A 19,704-nucleotide genomic window follows, 5' to 3' on the forward strand; every position below is an offset into this window, starting at 1 on the left:
ACGTATTAAAAACGCGAAAATACTGCCAAAATACCGAGCGACCCTACCTCTGCTTGGAGAGTACGATTTCTGTACATATTATTCAGAATGGTCTCCCATTTATGAATCCCACGCATTTAAGGTCAATATAGCGGTCCTAAGTGACATAAATAAATCCGGTACTACTAGATATTGATTGACGTGGAATTGGAAAGCAGCAATAAGTGACCTTTTCGCGCCATTTACTTGCACACCTTCCCGGCATGCTACTGGATGTGTGGCCAAAGTTCAATGTTGTAAAAACACCTGCTATTGGCTGCCAGGTGTCTATTGTTTCCATTCACTTGGCTCCGCGTCAAATGAGAGGCAGTATATCATTTACAACTTAGACCCAAGTTCCCGCCTAAACTCAGTGTATATGAAATGCTAGTCGGACAGGATTGTCTTCCGGGTTGGGACAGACCGCCAAAACTTGGACAGCAGACAAGACCGAACTCTTGAATTATCAGGTAAGGACTTCTGCTGTCGCCATGGCTTCTTTTTAAACAACGTTATCGTTAATTGACATTAATTATGAACCTTGATTAGAAAAGAGAGTGCTGCAAATTCAGTGAATACGGCATAAACACGTAGACTTCGGACCATTTCTCTTTCCGGTAGCACACAGTGTATGTTTTGTTTTGTTTTTACAGTGTCTGTGTGCTAATAGTGGCAACATATTTATTGTATTAAACTTGTTACTTCAAAGCATGCCAAGCTTATACATATGTATATGATCGTTATCCGTCCCTTACGTACTATATGAGTTAACTTGAGTTTGTAAATGGCCGGTACCTAGATGTGATCCTCAACATTTCCCAATTATAGAAAAATGTATACGTAGCCGGCAAACATTTTTTTAATGCTGGGAGAATATCCTGCCATCTGAAACATACAAAATGATAGTCCATATTTCAATCACGATGATGATTATGATATGTTTTCCATATTTCTTCCCAATAAGCTGTATTTTGGCAATGTAAATAACAGGAACGAATCTAAACTACCAAGAACAGTCCATTCCAACTTCACAATGTTTAAGGCCTCGCCCTAAGAAAGCGCTCCCGGTACAAATAACTCACTTGTAACGGTCTGGTGAAGTTAACGGTTACATTTTGAGTTCCTGAAAGTGAAAGGTCTTCTGTTTCACTGCTATTGTTGACAGTGAAAGTCGAAGTGAATACCTTTGACTTTCAACAATTGGTACTCAGTCATGAGTGCAGTGATCCATATCATTTGGAACTCATGAATGGTTTATTGTTATTGACGATGTACAGTAAAATAACAGCCACCACAGCTGAATGGATGTACTGTTTTTGTAGTCTGTAACGGAAAGTAAAATGAGATAAAATCTATGCTACGTGCAGTAGCTAAAATGGTCCTAAACACACAATAATAGTCGATATAAGTAAGTTGTACTTTCATTCCAAGTTGGACAGTATAACTTTTATTCGTTGGATGAAACACTAGCATTTGCATATGATATACTAGATTAAGGGTATTCATATTTTTTGGTACGCCGGAAAACATAATTATTTGTGTATGCCACTGTTAAGCATTCAATAGCGTGTCTAACGCACCTGGGCTGAAGACGATGCCGCCACCGACGCCACGTCGCTCCAAGCGGAACCTACAAAAGTTTCAGCTGGCTCCCCTGGTCACACCCTTCCGGAAACTTCTGCAGAAGATCTCCCTGTCTATGGAGGACGATGACCTGAAGGTGAGCTTAGAACACGGAGGCTTCGGCCCTCTGACCTCTCCAAGCTTTATCTCTGTTTGTTTATGTTCTCTTTTGACATTGGATAGTTTAGTCCGGGCCATATGTGCATTTTCATGTATTACCCGTAACTATGCCATCCCTTTGCAAACATGCATCCGATACGAAAATGAAGACTGATTTCCATTACATACCATGGTGTCCAAGTGTTTATATAGTAAGTGAATATACACATTTCATAGTGGCGTTCTTAACATTCTTATGCGTAACACGTAATGAGCTAGTTCTCAACTGCAATATTTTGAAGTCAAACAATCCTTTTTAAGAAAGAATCACTGTCTGGCAGTTCGGTACGGTTGATTTATCCATTCGGATAAATGGATGTAATAAATGTGGGAAGTTGGCTTGTAGTTGATAGACATTTGCATTGTCTTCCTGGATGTATTCCCTTATGGACTGTGTGATTTCTGGTTTTCCTTTTCTTTAATCACCTTGTCAGACCATAAAATCCCTATTGTGGGACACTCAGAACGAGGAGAAACGAGAGAAGTACAGAAACTGTGAAACTGCCATTGAGGTGTTTCTGCACTTGGAGGAAGGTGACAACTCCATTTTGTTGCAAGTTTTTAGCAATAAGAAAATGTATATTTAACTTTTGCATGGAAGTACGCCAAGCTCTATGAGATGGATATTCTTGAACACTTGAATGTAAACTAATACGGCTAACAAATAGTAAAGACGGCTAATCCCTTTCTGCACAAGAATGTAGGTGCACTGAAATCTGAATGTGTGTGTGTGTGTGTGTGTGTGTGTGTGTGTGTGTGTGTGTGTGTGTGTGTGTGTGTGCTTGTGTGTGTGTGTGTGTTTGTGTGTGTGTGTGTCAAATAACATGTAGTTGACATTTCATTTTCTTAGAAAATCGGACCGGAGATAACGATGAAGACAGGCTTGAATACATCCTCCGGCTGCTAGAGGACACTCAGAATTTCCACAGGGAGTACTTCAAGGTACGTTTGAATTTAACATAACATTTGAAATAATTTCATGTGTACCCTGGTTATCATCAGCTTTCTGCTTGCTCATATGCATTTTTTTATAAAGTAGAAAGAGAACCTACTCACTGGCAATCGCACCCTTATTTTCACAAATTGATGAACTCGAAGTGCATTCTGGGGTTACAAATATTTTATATAATTAATTCGTATATTATTATTATTAACTCTAATTTCTATTGGTCCTATGGCTATGTAACAGACAATCAGGAATAAACAAAAATGCTTCAAGATATGACTTGTACTGCAGGATGACATAGACGCTTACAAAGTCGAGCTAGAAAACCAGGAGAATCTTCAGCGAGATCAGGTGACCCTTGACCTCGTGGGGCGGGATGATGACATGAATGCTCTTCTGGAGAAAATCGACGCCGACCAGAGGGAACATGTGAAGGTAGAGTTACATCATCATCATCTTTCATCCTCCATAATAGAGGTGGAGCATACAAAGTTAGCTCGCCAAAACTGTTTGTCATTCATCACAGAGATCAGTTCATATCCCTCCAAGCCAGTTTCATAATAAGTGTCATGTAGAGTTACAAACCTCCTTTAATATTTATAATCCAGGGTATACAGAAGTATGTATTGTTTTGGGTGGCTAAGCTGTGGGTTTGTGTACCAGTATCTATTTGTGCAGGCAGAGTAGGTTGACAACACGTGGGTGGGATAAAATTGACAGACAGAAAGGGGCCAAAAGGTCAGACAAAGAAAGCGGGGTAAAGGTGAAGGTCTCAGAGTCTGACGGGGAGCCAACAGGACTTGGCGCTACCGTTGATATGGGCAAGGGGGAAGTCAGGGTTGGGTACTTCCCCGAAGTCTGTTTTTTGCTGCGTTTTGTTTGTACTTAGAGGAGTAATGAAGTACATCTGGACATAAAAACGCTGCTATATGTTGTCGAGTCATCACGTTTCCTCAGTAAGTAGATATGCTAACAACTACAAAAGACGTGGGCTTTGATTTCGATGCCTCTGGTGGCTTCCATAGGAACTGCAGGTGTTTGTTTCTTAAGCACATACCGATATTTGTCTTCATGTATACAGGTGGTCAGCATTACCGGCCTCGGCGGGGTTGGGAAAACTACCTTTGCACACCATGCATGCGCACAGCAAGAGAGGGAAGAGATTTTCATTGACCTGCGAGAGGTACAATATGTTCAAAACTCAAGTATTCATCTTTAGAAATAATGAATAATGTCCATGGATTTGTAATTCGTGTAACTACCCTAAGATGCACATTTATAGACAGTTGAGACAGTTGTAAACAAGCCTTAATATCACGAGTCGAACAATGTTCTGTTTGGTCCCTTCCTTTATTCTTCAGTCTCCTGATCACAATTCAGTCTAGGCGGATGCCACTTCTGACAGTCCAGCAGAATGTGTGACCATATCTCATTCATGTTATTATAGGTGACGACCGTGGAAAATGTACATCTGAAGATTATGCGAGAGTTTGGCTTCCCACTGATCGACTGTGAGCCGGAAAGGGTGTACGAGACGATCCGGAGCTACAGTGGATCAGGTGGGGAGGGAACAGGGCGTTGAGTAACTATCAGCAAGTGGACGTAAAAACGTAGAGTCATGAAAGTCATCTATGCCCGTCATTTTGACATATATAAATACTGTGTGTTCTTTTTACCAGTTAGCTGGCCAAAAGATGTATTCATTAATGCTAAAACAGTAGCAGGGAAAATAAAACTTTATGCCATACAAAATTAAAGTTAATCGTTATGATTTGAATTAATAAGACTTGGCATCCTTTTTTTCATACAGAGTCTGTTATCATTCTGGACAACGCAGATGGCCTGCTGGAGAAAAGAGAAACAAGGGAAGACTTTCTCAACACCTTGGTCAAGTTTGAAAAGCAACGAAATTCCCAGGTACATTCCAATATGACATAATACTATATTTCACATATTCTACCATTTGTCAAAGTGTTTATTTTGCTTCTGGAAAGTCCTTGCAATCTTGGGTATGTTTTGTTCAATTTATTAAAGACACGTTTTAACAACATCTTTCCTCCAGATCCAGATATTTGTAACCACTCGAGTCCATCTCATTGACGATGACTCCCCGTTCACCAGCCTGATCCTGTGTCAGCTGGACGTGTTGCGGGAGGGAGGGGTGGAGCTGGTGCGGAAACTGGCGGGGAGGAACGTCATAACACCCGGAGATGCCAAGGTGTTGGCTGACAGGTAAAACATGTGATCATATGCCATTATGTTATGAAAATGAATTTAACTCTACTTCAACACAATCTACCTCACCTTCCAGAAGTGTGACCTGAGCACGGGGTCAAAGGTGGCTGGAAGTCTATACCGTCACCCGTCTCATGTTATGTTATGTTATGTTATGTTATGTTATGTTATGTTATGTTATGTTATGTTATGTTATGTTATGTTATGTTATGTTATGTTATGTTATGTTATGTTATGTTATGTTATGTTATGTTATTTAACATCATAAAGTTACCTGAATGATGGCTGAATGATTTCGCATATCTAATGATTGATGTTTGATGTTTCTAAGATGCGGAAATTGGCCAATCGCGATCAAGATCGTCTGCAGCCAGCTCCGGGATGGTGCCGTGAAGCCAGCAGACATGCTGAACAGGCTGCAAACGTTACAGGTAGATTCTTGTTTATTATCACTGTAAATTTCATCCAAAGCAATATTAATATTGTTACTTTCGTCCAATGTTCAGAAATTAATAGATAAACCTATGAAAACAAAACGCAATTTATTAATATACAGGGTCTATTGTATGAACAAAATTACTAATTCCCCAACATAATTGAACACCATTGACTATTGTGCTTTCTTTAGAAATGCCACCAGTAAAGAACAAAAGAACTATAAATTTTACTTACTTTATAATGTGTCTAGATAAGTTTTGGGCCTGTCTGACCAGCCACATTGCACTTGCTTTGGATTGTAGAACCACCCCTTACATGATCTTTTGTCTTTATGCCAAAGAACATTAAGGAGATCCGTGAGTTCATGCTACAAGCCTACAACTCCATGCCCGTGCGGCTCCAACACGTGCTGGTGCAGGTCTCCGTGTTTGCAGGACCGTTCACTGAGGAGGCTGCTCAGGAGGTCCTGGGCGGCGGGAAGGTCGGCTTCTTCCTGTGGGAGCTGAAGATGCGTAACCTGATCAGGTCTGTACCTAGCCTAACCGCATCACGATTCTAGCAACCTTTTACTGGTCAGGACTCAGGATTGATGACGAATACCTTTAGCCTGGTTACCAAACCTATTATAGCTCCCGAGTCCTACACCCTCTCCTATTTGCGGAGAGGATGTAGGACTCGGGAGCTATAATAGGTTTGGTAACCAGGCTAGAATACCTTAAAGTCAGGAGAACTGGGAACATCTTGATCGTGATTTATGCATATGTTAACATGGAGCATTTTTTTATCGGATTGAGAACTGTCTGTTACCATAATGTTGGAAGCTGATCGACCTGAAATCCTATTGGGGGATTGTTGTGATAAATTAAAGAATCCTGAGTTTCTATTGGTAGTTGGGAATGACTTTCTCCAATTAGCATGGCGTATAACAAGCCCTCGGGGAGGAGGCACAATCAGCCCCTGACAGCACAAGATTGTGTACCGGATCAGTACCCGCCAAACCGACACAGCATTTTAATGGATCTAGATCTGGTAGAAAATGTTCCCAAGGGGTCTTCTAGGCTTCTGAGTCCCTGCTTCTCCCATCATGGCATTTAGTTCTCACTCTAGTAATTGGAATCTTGTCTCTATCATGAGGTTTCTGACCACGTAGAAATAATTTTGTGCTATTCATGTAACCTATAACCTTGACGCAGCCTTCGAGTCTTGTCCCCTAATGACGACCATTGTCTCCCATGACTGTTGCAGTGCGTCCCCTGCCGGTCCACCGCGGTACGACATGCATGATTTGCTTCGTACCTTCCTATCTTCTCTGCGCGTCAACAGGAACTTTGGCGTCGGACAGATCATAGAAAAAGCAGAATACCACTTTAAAAGGGTAAGTTTCACACCCTTTTGTTTGAAGAAGCCATAGACAGGGCCCCTTTAAAATATGGAACTCCTTCCTCACTTCACCGGTCCCATAGCAGTCTGTCCTGCCGTCGGGGCAACTAAACTGTCCACAAGACTCCTTGCATAAAGATTAATCTAGACTGATTGAGTTAAATTATGAAAATCGAGTCTTCAGGCATATGTGTATTTTGAACAAATCGGAGTTTCATCCCATGAATCTCTTAGTAAATATCAAGTAGTTTCCAGCTAACTGGGGCATCAGTGTATAAACAAGAAGACGTGCTGGATTAGGATAGATCTGGATTAGCCAATTTACAGCAGTGATGGACAGAGACAAGGGGGGGGGGGCTATAGACTCAGTCACGTGGTGGGCAACATTCTCGTAGCAGTGTCACCTAGCCGCAAGAAGTAGTCATTATTGCACTTAGAACGGTACCATTAATATCCATGATTATGACATTGATATTTGTCCTAACTAACCGGCAGTACTACGAGGGCCGCATGCGTGACGTCGCCAAAACCATGAAGTCAGACTTGGAAAGGGCGCTGAAAGAGTACGACGAGGACTCGGCAAACTTCTCACAATTTCTACACTTGGTGGTGGGTGAGACAACCGACGTTCATGAGAGGTATATAACTTGGTAAACACACACGTGCGCGCGTGCACATACCCAGGCGCGCGCGCACACACAGACGCACACACACACACACACACACACACACACACACACACACACACACACACACACTGTAAAGACAGGGCTTGGTTTGTTTGTTTATTTGTTTGCTTGTCTGTTTGTGTTCTTAGAAACTACCTAACAGTATCGGTTGCACTGTTTATAGAACAAGAAACCTGGTTGTAGTTGGTTCTGACTGGACCATGCTGAGAATTGTTTGAATTGTCTGTCTGTCTGTGTCTTTACACCTACATGAAAACAACATCGGTTGCGCTGTTTAGGACCAAACATACAGAAGGCGATGACCGGTTCTGGCTGGACCCGGCAGAGTCAGAGAGCGCGCACCAGGCGTCAGTAGGAGTGTTACTGGAGCAGATGCTGACTGTGGACGAGCGGATCCGCTTCTACAACAGCCGCATGAACGCAGCAAAAGAACAGGTAAGACTAGTGCGTACTGTGCGTGGGTTAGTCAGGTTCACAGCTAATGAAAAATACTTCAAACCTAAATACATACAATCTCCTATGTACACCCTAGATACATCGTACATGTGACTGTTACAAGACTGTTGTTATAAATAAATAAATAAGATGGGTTACCTGTAGGGGAAGTGGCAGTGTGCAGCAGAGATGATGTGCTGGCTGGCTGAGAACATCCTTCAGAACCAGAGTTTCCAGGCGGCCAGGCGGTTTCTGGACGAGGCGTTCAAAACGCTGCAGGACCTGCCGAACGGAGGGAGGGAGACCGTCCAGCTCAGCTTCGCGCGCTATCACTACGTGGAAGGTGTGTTCAAACCTTTTTAAAGCGATTTCTTTATGTCATTGTTTACCAATGTCTATAACCTGTTTGCCACACCATCTGCCTGATAAAATCTTCTTCACATGTTGTTAAGGCAAATTCAACAAGTTTTTTTCCACGTATATGGCTTCCAGGCGTGTATTACAGCCAGCTGGGGCAGTACGAAGAGAATGTCCAGCAGCTTCAGAAGGCTTTTGAGATTCAATCGGAGGTACGAACTATCATCGACACAAACATACGAAAATCTTTGAAAATAACACAGGTTCTATGCATTCATTTGTACTATGACCAAGCAAGACGATTTTCATTGCCTACGCAAACTATGGTTTGCATTGGACTTGCCATACATTTCTGTCAGTGTCGTAACCTGACATTTGCAGATAGGATAGCTCTTCAAAAGTAGTGTTTGACCATTCGTTTTCTGTGAATGGTTTACTGAAATTACGAGATTATATACAACGTAACAGGATATCCATCTATACTTCAGATCTTAGGAGATGACATCATGACCGCTCGGACGGTGAACTCTCTGGGGTTCGCTCACCACCGTCACGCCAGAACGGTGGACAGGGATCCAGTGGAGTACGTGAACATTCTCAACCAAGGACTGGAGAGGCACCGACAAGCGTACGAAATGGTTCAAAGAGCCATAGGTGGGCCATTCATAGATATGGTCATATATACGTTTACATTTTAGAACAATAAATAGAGCATTTTAACACTTTGCATACCTATGTCTATGATCGAAGGTGTCAGGTGCTGACAGCCAAGCAGAGACCTAGTTATCGCAGCAAAGTTACAAGCCAATCACGTTGCCGCTTACAGTAAAGAGGCGACGTAATAGGCTGGTAACATTAGCGCGAAACATCTGACTGGCTGAAGGCACTTTGCTGGGTGGAATGTTTCGTCGTAGGTCGTCGTACCATGTAAGATTTTCAAGCGGGCTATGACAAAATCAGCCACCGACCAAGATCTAAGACAATTTTGTCGGTAATAATACAAGTAAATTTTGTACGGCAAAAGCATGGCTATCCTAAGAACTACCTCAGTTCGAAGATCGCAGGACGAATGTGACCCTAGTAATGCTTCTGTCCTGTATCAGGGTCTGACCAGCACATCGACTGCCCCACCTACCTGATGAACATCGGCACCATTTACCTGGACATGGGCTGGTATTACTCCAGAGAGAACATATGGGCGCTCAGCTCACAGAACTTCGACAAGGCGCTGGAATACTTCGACAAAGCAGTGGACCTCGAGAAACGGATGAAAACCGAGGAAAGTTCTGCTCGTAGCTTGTTGTCTCCTATACTATACTGGCTTTTCATATGACGTCACGTGCGCCATGTTGGATTAGACACGCCGACATGCTGCTGACGTAATCCACTTACCCACCAGCAGGCCAGCTGGGTAATCAAATTATGGTTATTATGACGTTGAGGAAAAGCCTCTATAGTTTGAACAATGTGATCTATTCTAAATTAGGTCATTTTGTATAGTTTTTGATTAAACATAAATATTTGTGACATTAATGATGATCTTGATATTGAAGAACTTAAAGCTGTATAATACCTTTAATAAAATTGAAGATGAAGAAAAGACTGAAAAGAAAATGTATCACTATGTACATGAACGGAGTCGACTGCCCATAGTTAAAGAAATTTCCACCAATCTCTTGTACAGGGCCAGAGTAACAGTGGCCTTCTCCACTATAACATGGCCCGCTGTTACCAGGCCAAGCGGCAGTACGACAACGCCATCAGCCAAGGCCAACAGGCACTGGACATCTTCAGAAAGAATTACGATCGGTGAGTCCCTAGACTGATATAGATGGCTGTGAATAACTTAAGAATGAACTTAAGAATGATAAAAAAGTGATAACATCATGTTGCATTCCCTATTTGAATTACTTAATTACTATTTTGTCGAAAACCTTGCAGGCATCCAGACATCGCCGATACCGTGTACCTGATAGGAAAATTCCACCACGAGAAGAAGGACTATGAATCCGCCAGGAAGTTGTACATGGAAAGTCTGGAACTAAACAAAGATCTGGGTAAACACATATCCTGACACTTCTTACAGATTCATGATCAAATGTATAGCTTGATACACAATGCTTTTACACCATTGTGTGTTTTACTATGATTGTTGTTTTATAAAAGAATATTTACCAATCATGTGCACTTAGGTGGTTTGACTTGTGGCGATCTTTTGACAGGATAACATTACAGAGAGGTGTAGGTAACACTTTTGTTTTGTCCACTGGTAGAATAAACCATGTACCTCTCCTCTGTACCTCAGGTGACCGTAGAGTGGATTGGGAGTGGGGTCTTCTGAAGGACGCCATTCTGACACTGTGTGACGACACCAAGGAAGACTTCCAAAGGAAATTTGATGTAATGAACAACTACATGTGCTTATTAGTATACTATTATCCGTCGACATTAATATCATATTGGTACATGGCGAAACTAAGTGATGTGATGGTGAAAACTGTGTATCTTTGTCGACTTGTCTGCTAATGATTCATCCTAATTATGTTGTTGTTATTTCTAGGAAATTGAAGGCAAAAAGAAGGTCCCAGAAGAAACTATCGCCTCCATCAAAACTGAAGGTAAGAGCACGATGTCTTTGCTTTCGTTGTTGTTCAAATGGGATTTTTAAAGTTTCTTGTAATTACATTTATAGTCGACGGAATCCCTAAACAAAAGTGACTTTTTTCATTTTAGAACAACCTGTAAAGATCATCAAGGGATGGCGGTACTACTGCACCGTGCAGTGATCATGGTCGAGGTAGATAAACAGCCGTATGTCTGCCGTGTAAGACGAACTGTATTTGAATCCATAGTCAAGAAAGAGGTCGCCGAATTCCGGTGGTCTACGTCGAATATCGTTGAAGAAGATACCGTTTTTGTTTCAAACTGTGCTTTCTATAGCCAAGAAAGAAGTTGAGCTCTTTGGTGAAGCCCCAAAATTCTGTCCTAACTTTAACACGTTCAGATAGATAAAGATTGATCACGCAACCTTCCAATAGCACTTTTATTACACCTAAACTATATACAATCCACACAGATGACGTGTTACGACGCGGAACTGCTGACCGTAGGCTAGAGGTTACAGATTTCTGTTCTTATATTTTGCCAATGTCAATGAATTAACCAAGTTATCTGATGTATTTGCAAATGAAATAAATAAACTAGTTTATCTGATGCATTTTCTAGTACAATAAATGGGCCGGGTTATCTGACTTAGTGACCAATCTAACATATGATATGCGGTTATCTGGGATATTTGCCAATGAATTTAAACGGTTTCCAAAAGATAAAACTGCTTGTCTTCTATATCTGCCAATAAATAAACCGGTCTATCTGATATACTTGCGAATAAATGAAACAGTTTATCTGATATATTTTGGCTGACAGAAACTTATTTTATCACCTTCATAGTTTTCCTCGATACAGTATATTCTTCTACGAAGTACTGATTATCTTGACTGACGTATATTGCTCGTAAAGTGTCTGATAGCAGGTATCCCAGAGGCATTCTCTAGTACATATTTTAGCACGGCAACTGCATTCACTTTGATTTGATGTGATAATTTGTCACAAAAGTTTGGTCAGTTGCCAACAAGGCGGGGTGGTTGTGTTCGTAAATACATGAAGTAGCAACAAGACAGAGAAATTCTGAGACTAACAAAGAGAAGAGTCACGAACATGGAGAAATCTTCAAACAGTCATTTCTGACAACATTATTATGCTTGAAGTAACGTTATGCAGTTAATACATCATTGGTTAACATACATTACATTCACTTTTTCATACATATGGAGTAGTTTCTGTTATCTAGTATTGGTTTCAGAAGCTCTCTTAAGTGCTATAATTTCTTAATGACAAAGTATAGCATATAGCGGGGACCTGACACAACAATATTACAACAAATGATAATGAACATTCACTGAATATATATATATATACTATCGTTCTGAAGCAAGGGACCAATGTTATAGACGAAGACAAAAGACGTTCGGTATTCATTTTGGGTAAAATACGTACGGATCATTCAATCTAGATCATCAATATATTTTTCATGAGGCTCTCATACGCGTGTTGTCTGAACATTTCTTCCTACTCTATTCTTGTTGCTTTTCCCACTTCCCTTACTACTCCGGCTCAGGCTCCTGTTGAATGTGATGCACGATAGTTTAAAGGATGTCCATCTCCCCATAGGGGAGGATCCTGACTCCTCGCTTCCTCTTCTGATTTCAGTTCGACAGTTTCTAGTGATGATCATGCCCTGGTTTCGTTGGTTTAAGTCTTTTAAAGAACAGCACACAATCGCGCGGAAGGCGGCACGGAAGTCGTTGTTCAGTCCACCGTAGATGGCGGGATTGAGCGCTGAGTTAGCATAACCCAACCACAGCGTGACGCCATCCACTACCGGTGGAATCCGGCAGGTGTCGTTGCAGAACGGTCTGATCACGGCCACTATGAAGAAAGGCAGCCAGCAGAGGATGAAGGCGCCCACTATGGCGCCGAGAGTTCTGGCTGCTTTGTACTCTTTGGTTAAGGATATTCGTTTGGGTTCTGGCTGCTTGGCCTTCTCCACGCGTCCATTTGCAGCTCCTGAAAACAAGTCACAAAGAAAGCTATTTAAAAAGGCTGATACCGTTAAGCTCACATTACTTTCAGCTTACTGTCCCAGTTAAGTTGTTTATGTGTGTGCAGTGCACGCACTTGGCAAAGGAAAAGATTAGGCCCCTAGTGTCCAAGCAGATGTTATGGTGTCTAAGCGTAACCAATCAATTGATAGGGAGGTCACGTCTGGATGTGACCCACCAAGGGCCAGGTGGGAGTAAGTGGAGGAATGTGGAGGAATTTAGGAAATGTAATACCCGATTATATTACATCACACAGTCCACTCCACAGTCCAATACATCTACGAAAACGTCAAAATACTTTCCGGAGGTCTGTCATCTTTTTTTGAAGGCCACGAAAACACTGGCCTGGAATCTAAAATTTCCTGTTTCTATACGCACCACTGGATCCAGTCGGGGCATCGTTAGCGATGTTCCTCTCAGCGGCGGTAGGAGACATCCTAGTGACGTAGGTTCGCCGTAAGCTGCTGTGTTTGTGCCTCTGGACCGTGATGTAGATCCGCCAGTACAGTACCAGCATCACCTGGAGGAGAGATCAGGATATTACACACTGGTGGAGTATGAAAGGGTGTTTTAAGGTTACGTGTTCTTCAAAGTAAACTTTACCATCAACGTACGTCAACATCCGCAGTGTGTTACGCCAGAGGGCGGTATGCGGGCTGCAGATGGAGAATATTTCCCGTCTAAAATTGCCTCTAGCTCGACTGCAATGTTTTCTCATATACGTACGGCCACACTGATTTAATTCTATGGATGACATCCGCGCGCCATAGATGTTCGCCTGTTCTTAAAAAAATTACCTCCTTCGAGGCTCTGGCCTGGGTGCCATCCTCCCTAGTCCATGGTAGCCAGCAACAGCCGGTGGTACTCAGGCTGCCGAAACTCCACGGAACTCAAGTACAGTGCCTACTCATAAATGCCGCAAAAGGCCAGCATGTGCCGGCTTGTCGTAAGTCGCTATGTACTACCACAAAGTCACAATACCATCTTTGTATTTCTATAATTTAGCAGCACTTTTTTGCCGGATTTTTTTGTTCGCCCGCGCGGACTAGGTTTGGGGTCTTCATGAGCATGTCATCCATATTTTTTTTGTTTGTTTTGATATCTTTTAAGTGATAAGGAAAATAACGAAAAGATAAAAAAAAATGTGGGCTTGTCTGGAAAAACGAAGACATCATACTAATGATTGAGTTAATCCTGTTTCGGTATACACTCGGTGTGTGATTACAAAAGTGCAATATATATTTTTGCTAATTATGAGCCTGTGGCGTATGGGCCAACGTCAGAAACGACCTTGAACCGTTATTGTAAAAATGGCTGAATGATTGCCGACCAGAAAATCACCAAGAATCTACTTGCGGATATCTATTGAAAACCATTCATGATTTCTAACACGCGGCATGTAAACGTAGATTCCCTTATGTCGTACGACTGACGAGGAATCAGAGGGCTTTTAACCTGGTGATCGCCTCATCGCTTTGGTTATTCACTCGCACGTGATGTTCTGGCGCCAGTTAATTTTTTGTTCAGGCGCTTCCTCTGCTTTTGTCCTTGAGAATTCCATTTGCAGAACTCAGTCGGCACAGAAGTCAACATTTTGAAGCACTCCCAGCAAGGTCAGCCGGTGGTTACATATTGCCCTCCGTTCCTTAGGGCCTGGATTTTATGACCGACAGGCCATGTAGCAACATCGTCGTTTCACTTTTTAACAAAAATGACTGGTCGACTTTTAAAAGTCTAGGCAGGGAAGTTTAATACAATATTAAAAGTGTAAGAGACGTTATCTGCGTGAATGCGCAATAACCTTCACTCAACCGGGACGGGGGTCGATACAGACTTCCAACCATCATCGACCCATTAGTTCAGTCCCATGCCCGTAGGTACAGCTTTCAATCTACTTTCTTAAACAGTTTAGAGAACCACCGCGCAATGAATAAATCTTGATGGGTATTTGTGTATAACGGCCGTACCTGTCCACTGAAGTAAACCTATAATCCCTGAAATAATAAAAGAGACGCACTATGTCCATCAGCTACCCTCAGGCGCTGAGCACCTTAATCCTGTTTTATTACACTTTCCTGCTCCTAGCTTCTACTTCTATGGACCTCAATGGGCTTTTTCCTCCGCCCTTCTCCGTGCCTTAAGCTGTGCATTAGCCGCTTTTATCCTGTTTTACTTTACAACCGGTACCAACGGGGCAACTTCATCCCGAACGGCCTGTTTTACGTCAGATATGCTATCTGTAGGGCAGGTCGTGTTCTGGACATTAATCTCGCTGCAGCGCCTCCGAGTTCTGTCTGCAGGGTCTGTCTTTTATCATCTTCGGTGTGTGGGCAGGGCCCAGACGGGCTAACGGCGGAGTGTTTAACCTACGGACCTCACGACCTGCGGGTCGGCACCGCAAACATGCAACAAATGGCAGCGCCTCCAAGACATCTCACGGATTGAAAGTTTTCGACGTCCTTCTAGAATAAGAGGAAACTTGAGAAGAATGCATTGTGTAGCCATATCTTCGTACATTTCACATGATATGCAAACGGCAATAAACGATCCGAATGCTACTTAAGTTTTCAATACTCCTCACTGCTGAGATGTGTTTTGTTCTGGAGCATTGTGTCTGTATGGAATGATGGACATTCGAGTCCTTAACAGACGAATCTTACTCTGACGTGTATCTTTTTCCCCTTTAATACCAGCGTCACCAACGACAATCAAATCATCAGACCTTATACATATGGTCTGTCGATCAATCAGATACATGTACCTCACATTTACTGGCTGAGAGTGGCGAATGATGGGTGCTTTTCTTTTATCAGGTTTCTTCACAAACGAAGGAGAAAATCTTATTAGGCAATACATTTTTATCTATCGCTTGGACGTCGATCAAACGGTTCACCAATCAAGTAACTCACTTCTACTGCGATGGATAACGCGTTTACACCCTTGCTGACGTAAGTAAGTTGTTAGCTACTCTTGCATGAAATTGATTGAATTCTTGGTTCAACGAATAGCTTTCGTCTGTTAACAACTACGACTGTCCGAATGACGCACGTCGATTAAGAAGACTGTCAGCTTGTCCTGTCACATTATCATTTTTGATCAGACATTGAACGGCAAGGCTATATGAGGCGGCTGTCGTTGGTTTTGGTAAAGTTTTACAGGTTATATAAACAATACGTGATCTGGTGCATTAGAGTTATACCTCATTAGCATATTTCAAATGTATGTTAACTAAGCCGCACATAAGTTTATTGGTCAGCGGTGTAGTAAATGTGTGAGTCATAACCAAAGGATCTAGACCGGGAAAAACGGACTGATGGGAGAAACCACCGTTAGGCCATAACTACTATCATCCAACTTAAACTACTGATGGAGATGAAAACAACACACTGGGGAAGGTTACGTGCACAGCCAAGAGCAGTGTAATGTTCGTCACACTCATGTGTCTTAAACATGTTCTTACTATGTCTGAAAGTGCTCGATAAAGGGGAGTCTGTTTGAACCGAGAGACATTGTATTTCAACATATGACTGACTAAGACAAAGTCAAAATAAGCGGAATTTTCCGATACCCCCCATTAACAAATTTATATACCAGACTTCCTTCCTTCAATCGTTAACACCGACGGACAGAGTAGTGGGCATCAGAGGGGGCCAATGAAGGGCAAACATGTTACCGTGAAGGGGGTTGCACTGCGTTGAGATTTTCACGAAGGCAAGACTAGCAATGACACTCATATCATCTCACTGGAATTTCAATGATCTTCAGGGTCTTCCAATTATCTCCCAATAATCTTTCAATGATGTCAAAGCTCCTCCATTGGTCTTTCCATGATCTTTCAACGATTTCAGAGGCCTTCCGATGCTTTTCAATGATCTCTATGATCTGTCATTGATCTGGACGTTTTCCGATTATCTCTCGATGATCGTCCGAATTTAATGACCGGATGTATTCAAATTATATTTCCACAATATTTCAAAGGACAAAGGATATCTGGTCACACACCAGTTTTCCCAAAGTTCTCCGTCCTGTGAAAATGGTACTCTCCAAGCAGAGGTTGAATGGGAAGATTGTGACCTTTTTCTATGCCCCGTTTTTTTCTGACAGCCGGCCCATCGGTGGCCAATTGGATACTGTCGGCCGGCTGGATACTGTCCGCGTGTTGGATACTATCTTTGGCCACCAAAAGATCTGCTTGGAGATTATGAAAATGGGGCCTTTGTCCATGAGCCGGTGAAGTTGGGTACACTGTAATCAAGCAACAGTGTAATGATTGTCTGTGCCTAAAGACCTCCGCAGAGCTCATGTCGTTAACATGTCATTAACACGTGCTCCATTACCAAGACCATTACAGTAACCCATGAGTGTATGCCAGGCAACGCTAGGGCTGGGCCATTGCCACGGCGCCTTGCACGTTATCAGTTTCCTGATCTAAAACTACAGACCCCAGGTCATAGAGTTGGCCGTGCTTTCATCTCTATTAACATGCCCGCCACTGCCTAGCTGACCCCATCAGCCGTGAGACTGTGAGAGGAGCATGTTTGTGTATGCAGTGCACCGCCGAGGGTGAAGCTGACCGGCTATGTGATGCAGAATCCAATTTGCAGCAGAACTTTCGGCTATTTCAGATAGCCTGGAGGTCAACGGGCTTCCCTGACGCTTAACAAAGGAGGGTGGTTTAGACTTCGTAAAAACTATGGCGCCTTCCCAATGTTATCACACAGACGCACTGCTAGCTACAGGAGCTTGTTCTACAAAGATGTTAATGTTAGGACATCGAACTGACCATGTACCGTCTGATCCAACTTTTGCCTTTGAGGTCGACCAACTTAAATCATTTAGTTCAAGTCAGGCAAGACGATGAAGACGAAAATGCAAGACGAAAGCGAGCAACATACTTAGTTTGCCAACTTTAGATTAAGGAAGTTGGCTGCTGCCTGGTGATAGCTTTATGAGCAAGTCAACGGTGATGGCAGTGTTGAATGCTAGGCTGGGTGACAGAGCTGTTTGGTTTTCCTCTGGTCACTCTGTACTCTGGTGCTGTAAAATCTTTACCGGCTGGTCGGCGCTGTCCTTGAGGAAGATTTCCTTAGCCTTAAGAAAATCAAGTTGTTTGATGCGTGGTGTACCCAAGGCTTAGCCGTGGAGTATATAGATGTTTTCTGATCTTGTGGGTATCGATCGCTTCATTTGTAGGGGTTTACAGGGATTACACAGCGGGGGGTCGGCAGAATTGTAGTAAACCCGATAGGTGGTCAGGGTGATAACAAATGTCTTCTACGTCAATGGGAAACATGCATCAAGGACGGGCAGATTTAGGATCGCCCAATCTGGATTACATGGTGTACCACAAGTCAATCTTAATTCCCTGGACATTACATGCTATTCTAATCTTATTACTAGGCGTCTTCACACGTAGATCTGAGACGAGACTGCAATCTGTCTCTGTCTCCCTCTGGTTCTCTCTGTGTCCCTGTCTGTATGCCTTCCAATCAGTCTAATAAAATATTATTTAGACGTGTAAAACGGTACATGTACATTAATGTGACTTAATGTAACTGTACATCGCAGGACAGTGTGTGTAAACATCTTCAGAAAAACTACCAAACAAATCAAATATCTACATTAAAATGCACAGATTATTTGAACTTCATCTGTTTACATTTTACCCGAGTCCCCTCGTTTCTAGTCAGCGAAGCAAACCGGAACTAATCAGGTAACAATTTCAGCTTTCCTCCCATGAGAAACTAGGAAATTGGCTATTATGGATTTATGTACGTGATGCGATTGAAAATGTTACGTTTATAAGTTTGTATCATATTCGGGTCAACATATGTCATTGTGTTTCCTTTGAAGGTATCAAGGGCAAAACCCGTGATTTTCAACGTTAATTGCTACTTGCTCATTATAGCACAAGTTTATTGCTTTCAGCTACTCTTACCACCGTGACGATAATAAGCCTTTAGATCGGGTAACAACTGGGTTGATGATTCGTATGATGCAAATTACCAACTGAACGTTGCATCAATAGGTTATCAAAAATGTGTATTATCAAACATGACTTTCTCGTCGAGTGAGAGCAGCTAACCTGAGCCCCATTCTCACTAGGATAAAATTGTCCGGATCGAGCCGAATTGATTCGCTTTGATCCGGCTTTGATCCGGCTCGATCCGGCTCGATCCGGCTCGAAGTCGGCTCAAAGCAAATCAATTCGGTTAGATCTGGACAATTTTATCCTAGTGAGAATGGATGTCCGGGGTTCTATCAGCTGTCGTTATCTGAAGTCGATAACCGTGTCAAAGACAAAAGCTGTGCTCGAGAATAATTATTCGTGATGAATTTTACATCCCAATCACAGTCCTGACCCTTTTAGTTACTCTCATCAAGGTTTTAGCTTCTCCTCAATTAGCCTTTACATCTGCGTCGGTGTTGTCTGCAGTCCAGCTGGCGACAGACATGATGTCAACGTCGCTCTTATCGAACTTGTTCGCCTGACTCTCCTTTTTATCTCTTCAATGTCAAGGTTGTATTGGGAATTGAATCTGGTGTCGTTTTGTAAAGTCACTTCCAAACAAAAAAACAATTGATATACCTTCTGTTCGTCTGATAAACTGAAAAAATATTGCTTCAAGGACAAATTATAATTGTTTGGGTCTCATGTCTTCTGAGGAGATTTGTAAAAGTCACTTCCAAACAAAAAAACAATTGATATACCTTCTGTTCGTCTGATAAACTGAAAAATATTGCTTCAAGGACAAATTATAAT

General features: G+C 42.3%; 2 protein-coding genes across 3 annotated transcripts in view; one reads left to right on the forward strand and one right to left on the reverse strand.

The window, feature by feature from the left end:
• Positions 1–308: 308 nt before the first annotated feature.
• Positions 309–11,117, forward strand: LOC109478807. Of its 2 annotated transcripts, XM_019780612.1 has the most exons (23): positions 309–488; positions 1,585–1,738; positions 2,235–2,334; positions 2,651–2,742; positions 3,038–3,181; positions 3,828–3,929; positions 4,194–4,305; positions 4,557–4,663; positions 4,809–4,978; positions 5,313–5,412; positions 5,760–5,944; positions 6,665–6,794; positions 7,295–7,437; positions 7,767–7,923; positions 8,089–8,266; positions 8,416–8,492; positions 8,769–8,934; positions 9,384–9,559; positions 9,965–10,089; positions 10,222–10,337; positions 10,586–10,680; positions 10,841–10,898; positions 11,014–11,117. In XM_019780612.1, the coding sequence occupies exons 2-23, from the start codon at positions 1,613–1,615 to the stop codon at positions 11,064–11,066; spliced, it is 2,712 nt and encodes a 903-aa protein (XP_019636171.1). In that variant the 5' UTR covers positions 309–488; positions 1,585–1,612; the 3' UTR covers positions 11,067–11,117. The 2 variants fall into 2 exon arrangements, with proteins under 2 accessions (XP_019636171.1, XP_019636181.1); XM_019780622.1 differs by lacking the exon at positions 309–488 and having other exon boundaries at positions 1,580–1,738.
• Positions 11,118–12,361: 1,244 nt separating this feature from the next.
• The window catches only part of LOC109478818 (probable G-protein coupled receptor No18), a 21,144-nt gene continuing 13,801 nt past the window's right edge, over positions 12,362–19,704 (reverse strand). Inside the window, exons 5-6 of the mRNA XM_019780635.1 lie at positions 13,320–13,461; positions 12,362–12,906 (exon numbers count right to left, since the gene is read on the reverse strand). Of these exons, the coding sequence (XP_019636194.1) occupies positions 12,380–12,906; positions 13,320–13,461 (669 nt within the window). The 3' untranslated portion in view covers positions 12,362–12,379. The remainder of the gene's footprint in view (positions 12,907–13,319; positions 13,462–19,704) is intronic.

The sequence above is a fragment of the Branchiostoma belcheri genome, unplaced genomic scaffold (assembly GCF_001625305.1).
Source record: "Branchiostoma belcheri isolate BF01 breed outbred unplaced genomic scaffold, Haploidv18h27 scaffold106, whole genome shotgun sequence".
In the NCBI taxonomy this organism is placed as follows: domain Eukaryota; kingdom Metazoa; phylum Chordata; class Leptocardii; order Amphioxiformes; family Branchiostomatidae; genus Branchiostoma; species Branchiostoma belcheri.